Genomic DNA, 6000 nt, shown 5'->3' on the forward strand with positions numbered 1-6000 from the left:
AAGAGTCTAGTTTTCCAAGAACTCGTTGTGACGTGGATGGATGGATGTAGGAGACCATGCCTGTATTTGGTTAGCATGGACAATGCCTAAATAAGGGCTGGATTTTCTATGCCTAAATAAGGGCAATATGAACTGTACCTATATAAGAGCATCAATCAGGAAACCTAGATACGGAATCTAAATCTACACACAACACTTCTGCCTTGACAGCCAGGTCCAATGGGAAGTACACTTTGCCTGCTAGATTCTGCCTGACACGCTACTGTTTTGGTATCTATTTCAAGCTGAGGAATCTGTGGTTGGTTCGTAGTATCCACCAGAAGAACAAGTTACTTAACTTCAGTAATGCTGTTTCTAGTGAAAACTGTGTAACTGCAGATTTCTCACTCTCCTTTCACCTGCCATCCTGTGGAGTAGCCCATTTCAACATCTAAAATAGTCCCAAGTTACTACTCAGCACACTATAACCAGCAAGCACTCTAGTTCCATCTTTTGGGTGTGCAAAAAGTCAAATGGTAAGAAACGGACATCAGTGTACAGAGGTAACGCTTGTATGCAGCTCCATTCCGGGGCGTTATGAGTCCAGAGCAGAGCCCGCGCAGCATGGGTAGCATTCTTATAAAAAAACTTTAAATAATGCCTGGAGAGTATTCCAAGGTGAGGAATCTGCGGTTAGAGTATCGACCAGAAGGCTTGTTACCAAAGGTAAGTAACTTGTTGTTTTATCCCTTATGTATAAGAAAACAATTTCATTGGTTCTTCATTGATGTAATATATTTTTTTCTTTTCGTAGGTATTCCTTATTTGCAGTCGTTAATCACCAAGGCACCTTGGAGAGTGGGCACTATACAAGCTTTATCCGGCAGCACAAGGACCAGTGGTTCAAATGTGACGACGCCATTATTACCAAGGCTAGCATTAAAGATGTACTAGACAGTGAAGGGTATGATCTCTCCCATTTGTTTAACGCTCTACTGTCTGTCACATGATATTGTAGTACTCCTTTGCAAGCATTTATAGGCTGGAGTGTTCGTATGTTTCCAGAAATGTGCATTTGTTATGACCTATGTGAGAACAAGTGAGCTACATGAGATTGTGCTGCATATATGCACTCATGTTTGAAGGATATGGGAGATGAATTGTGCTCCGTGTAGGGTTATTTTGTCTGAAACATAGGCATTTTTTTTCAGCAAGAGCCATTATCCTGTCTTGCATTGTCGTTTGTTGGGTTAATGGCTGATGGTGGTTTTCCTGGATGATAGTTGGGTATAACTTGGGTCCAGAAAATGAAAAGAGCCAACTTTTCATGGACTTCCAGAAAGGAAGTTGGTTTTATACCTGCCTTATCGAAAGTGAATGTGGGGTTAGTCTGAAAAAGAGCACCCTCTTAGTCCGGTCTTGTTGTAATGTGGCACTTTTAGCTGTAGGACTTTGTTGTATTGGAGGCTTCATCTAGGGCAGTCATTTCTCAGATGTTATGGGAATGTTGGTCTAGTTACAGCTCTCATATATTTTATGCACAGTGCTTTGAATGTGATCCATTGAGATGTTGGAAGCCAGTGTAAGGCCACAATGGCAGGTGGATTTGGTCCCAGAGATACTAAAGTAGAAGCAGATGAGGTTTGCAGCATTGGTACTTTAAGAGCTCTTCTGTATCCTAGGTGCAGACTGTTAGTAGTACAGGACACAGATCACAAGCCAAGCTGCGACTTGGTCTCTTTGGGGGGAAGACTGGTTAGAGGATAAATCAGAATCCAGTTCCTGAGCATATTTGTTGAGGATTTCACTACAGCGTCTAATTGCAAAACCAACATAAGGGCTGGACCCAGTATGATCCCAGGCTTTTTGCTGTGCTTATCTGTGTGTGCTGCTTCTGGGTCTGCTGAAATCTCTTGTGCTGGTGGCCAGTTTTCAAATATCTGGATCTCAGTTTTGTCTTCATTGAACTTAGTGGTTGACAAAATGTTCTCTCAAGAATGATTTTTAATAGTACAATAAATAAATGAGGTGTTAAATGTCTGTGTTAAATGTAACAACTTTATTCCGATGTGCATTCTCTCGTGATCCGAATTGCAAGCCAGTGTTATTTCAATCCTGCTGAGTCTAAAATATTCTTAATGTCAAAATTTCAACCCTTTTGCAGCAGTTTTTGCGTAAAACGTAGGCTTATTTTCAAATTATTTGAATGACATCAATGAATACTCCCATATTAGAACACTGCAGGCTCAGTCAGTTTTCAGTATAGTTAACAATAAAGAAGGTACGATGTTCCTATGGTGATGTGTTAACCACTCGAAAGGTAAGGATTTAAAAGTACTACAAGTAGTGAGGGGGGGAGGGAGAATTCCTCCTGTCAGAACTAGGGCCCTCACACACCCAGCAAGATAGGTGTCATGCTTAATCATATGAGCCTGCTCCTCGTCGGGCCAGCGCTGCAATGCCCGACGGGCACCCTAAAAGGGGCTCTTTGCCGGAGATCTTCTGTTTCTCACCGTATGGGTGCCGTGGGGGGCCAAAATGAGTGTAGATGTGTAGAGTGATGAAAAAACTGGTAAGGGAGTCCTCTGTGGTGAATTTATTCAGCGAGGGACCCAACCTGATTAAAAGTCAATAGGGAGGGGTGGCTCTTTTGTTATAATGTGACAAAAAATGCACTCCACTCCTAAATGGTCAACATGTTTCTCGCTATTTGTCGTCAAGGGGTGATCATTTGCGATTCTTCAGGACCGTGTGAACAAAAAAACTATCTACACGTGGGTGGCAAGGTGCAACGCTACCTACCACTAGTAGTCCCTCAGGGACATTGCCCTTGGGGATTGAGGTAACCTGTAGTCCAAACGAGAGCACAAGTCTATGTAAGTTTCACATAAGCCGGTGGTATTGTGAGTTCGAGTTAATTAAAAATACAATGCTGCTCATGCTTTTACATTTTCAAGTAGTATGTGACTTTGTAGAAAACCCCTTAAAAACATCAATGCACACGTGATGAAAACCGTGGTGGTGAGTGTAATGTAGACTCGCCTATTAAGGTATCCAGTATTACCTAATCAGTTCCAGCGAAGTTAAAAAGACCTAATAAGAGGTGTCTCTATAGTAATGAAAAATGACATAAATAAAGGAAAAAACGTCAGGGGTTAGTATCCTGATTTTTTGCAACATGTCTATGCCAAGTAAAGAAATAAGGAAACCAGGGCACAGGATCCCGGACAGTCCGGGTGTAGCCTAAGCGGGTGCCATTGCACCCTCTCCATACTTTGTTAGAAGAAACTAGCGTAATCACAATCCGTGAACTTCAGTTTTCAGTATAGCCTTAATGCATAAAAAGGACATCTTTACAGAGGAAGAATATTACGATTTGAGACTATTTAGTATTTGAATGTTAAAATCGTTAATTTGATTAAAAGTGGCCAAATTAAATTGACTTTTTTTTAACTGTTTTTCTTCTAAACATTGTTTTTGTGCTATTTTCTACAAAATATAGTTACTGGTTTATTGTTCCTGTAGTCCTTCAAATTGTCTAGCATAATATTCTGAGCTATTGATAACCATGCTATATTAACCCATGCCATAATATAGCTGTCAGCAAATTCCATTGAAATCTTGCACTTGGCTGAGACTCAATTTAACTAAGTGTTCACATATTAATGTAAGAAACATATAACCCATATTAATTACATTTTTCCATCATATTAACAAAGTACGCAGCCTAACCTTGAATTTTCTCCCATGTTACAGCTCTTTTTGCCTCCTCAAGCTAGGTAGTAGTTCCTTATGGATTGTAGTGGCTAATAAACATTAGTTACCTGAGCAACCACGTAGATAAACGTATGTGGTTACTTCCATTTAGTTTATAGTCTTGCCAGCCTACAATGGACACGGGGAAACTGAATACACTAAAGCACTACAGTATGCTTCATCGCTGCCTTTTGATTATTATTCAAATGAAACCATGTTAGTCAAGTTAGCTGCTATTGTGCTCTTCCTGGCCTGAACAAATTGATTTTTTTTTTTTATTATAGCCAAACATTTACTATGTAGTGGCTGCACAAATTGCATACCCTAATGTATACTAATAATGATCTAGTGTCTCACCGATCAGTTAGTCCGAATATTTAAAGGTGCAAAACGTCCTTGGTATTAAAATGTTCATTTGATCAAACAATTATTTTGGAAAAAACTTTCCAAATGACTTATGAAATTAACATTTGCCTCATGACTGTTACCTCAGTTTTACAAATATGTCGGGAGCATGCTCATATAATTTCTCTTTTGCTGCGTCCCTTAAAAGACTATGACTCTCACCGTATACAAAGACGGAGGATGATCCCCATTGTATAAATGTTTTTAGCTAGTTAATTGGCCGTATTGCTCCTCCTCCTAAATAGCCACTTACCTACGATATTTTGCTTGAGTAATAACTAGCTGAATTAAGAAAATTGCTTCTTGATCAAGATTCTAAAGAAGTTCAAATTAGCCTCTCTGATTGGGTGTGGGCAGGCAAAGTTGTAGTGCCCAATACTATGATACAGAATACATTTTTTCTCATTACATCTGCTAGAGTTCCTCTACATATGTAAAACCTTTCCTCTACAGACAGTAAAATATGAATGGTAACGTGATTAGATTAGCTATAAAAGGCATAGGGTTATAGTGCCTCGAGGAAGAAATGGAGAAATAGCTGCATGTGTAGACATAGTTAAGCTAATTACATTTCTTTGTTTTGTTTTCAGGTATTTACTTTTCTATCACAAACAGTTCCTGGAATACGAGTAGCCTTAAGCAGCAGTCTGTCAGGATACTAGAGCAAAGTAAAACGCCTTCTGAATTGACACACATGCCTACCTGAAAAATTACAAACATTGAAAACTTAAAACCCAACTGGCACTGAGCTGCAGCAGAACCTACTTGACATTGACTCTGAACCAGAGTCAGAATGGACTTAATCAGCGGCACGGCAGTCCCAGGTGGACAGGAATGGGAAGGAGGCTACAAGCGGTCAAACGTGAATGAGGATTGGAAGAAGCAAATGACATGGGTGGGGGCTATGTGGGAGCTGAGCGACTCTGGCACTAGGACTTGTCTGATGTTCCCCAGGGGAAAAGGTGGGGTGGGATAAGGATGCCCTCATCTCCATCAAGCATCTTCTTCATTGGTGCCTCACTCTCCGGCTGACCAATCGTATAACAGTTACAATAAACATAAACAAAATCCAAGCCCATTTTTATGCACATGGGTCAGAAAAACAGTTAGTGGAGAAAACAAAGGTGTTACAAAAGACAACAAAAGACTTGGAAAGTGTCTTTTTACTTGTGAATTTTAGTTATGAAATAAATACAGTATGAAACTATTAGGCTATCTGTTTTTCTCAACCAAAGTGAAAAGGAAACTGTGGATTGTGGAACTGAAGCTTCAGCACACAGATTTTCAATGTCTGTTGTGCAGGGTGACATTATGCCATCGGACTGCTTAATGGAGGCATTGGAACATGCTGTTTGTTTTTGTTTCTGTTTGAGCCCATTTATTTCCATTTTTTTTATGGAAACTATTTTCTTCATTTTTTTCTTTACACCCTTTTTCACAAGAATGGATTTCATCAATGCAATCATCAGTAAAAACAAATGAATTGGCATGTTTATGCTGTAAAAGTGGTCTTGTTCTTTTGTAATAATTTAAAGACATGACAACAAATCTACTTTGGATGCTGCTGTTTATTTCTTTCATGTGTGTCTTCAACTGTAGTTATTTCATGGATTTGCCCGGGTAAGTATTGCAGGTGAGAAACCTTTGAGTCTGTAAAAATCTTCGTATGCATTGTGGACCAGTTTGTACTCTGCATTTTTTTAGAACATTGGTTATATTGATGCAAACCATTGCCAGTGTCCTAGCAATATTAGAAATGTTGGTTTTCACAATGTGCCAAAAGATCAAGCATGCATAGTTCTATAAAGAAATGCATCCATAAGAATGCAAAAGGTTAATGTGCCAATGACAGATGTGCTT

The 6000-nt window shown here is 39.5% G+C and overlaps 1 protein-coding gene across 4 annotated transcripts in view; it reads left to right on the top strand.

Annotated features, from left to right (window-relative positions):
* USP22 (ubiquitin specific peptidase 22) overlaps nucleotides 1-5692 on the top strand; it is a 570028-nt gene extending 564336 nt beyond the window's left edge. For all 4 annotated transcript variants that reach the window (XM_085628912.1, XM_085628913.1, XM_085628914.1 and 1 more), the window contains 2 exons: nucleotides 794-943; nucleotides 4731-5692. In XM_085628912.1, the coding sequence (XP_085485038.1) occupies nucleotides 794-943; nucleotides 4731-4773 (193 nt within the window). In that variant the 3' untranslated portion in view covers nucleotides 4774-5692. The remainder of the gene's footprint in view (nucleotides 1-793; nucleotides 944-4730) is intronic.
* The last annotated feature ends 308 nt before the right edge of the window (nucleotides 5693-6000 follow it).

The sequence above is a fragment of the Triturus cristatus genome, chromosome 10 (genome assembly GCF_964204655.1).
Source record: "Triturus cristatus chromosome 10, aTriCri1.1, whole genome shotgun sequence".
NCBI classification, from domain to species: Eukaryota; Metazoa; Chordata; class Amphibia; order Caudata; family Salamandridae; genus Triturus; species Triturus cristatus.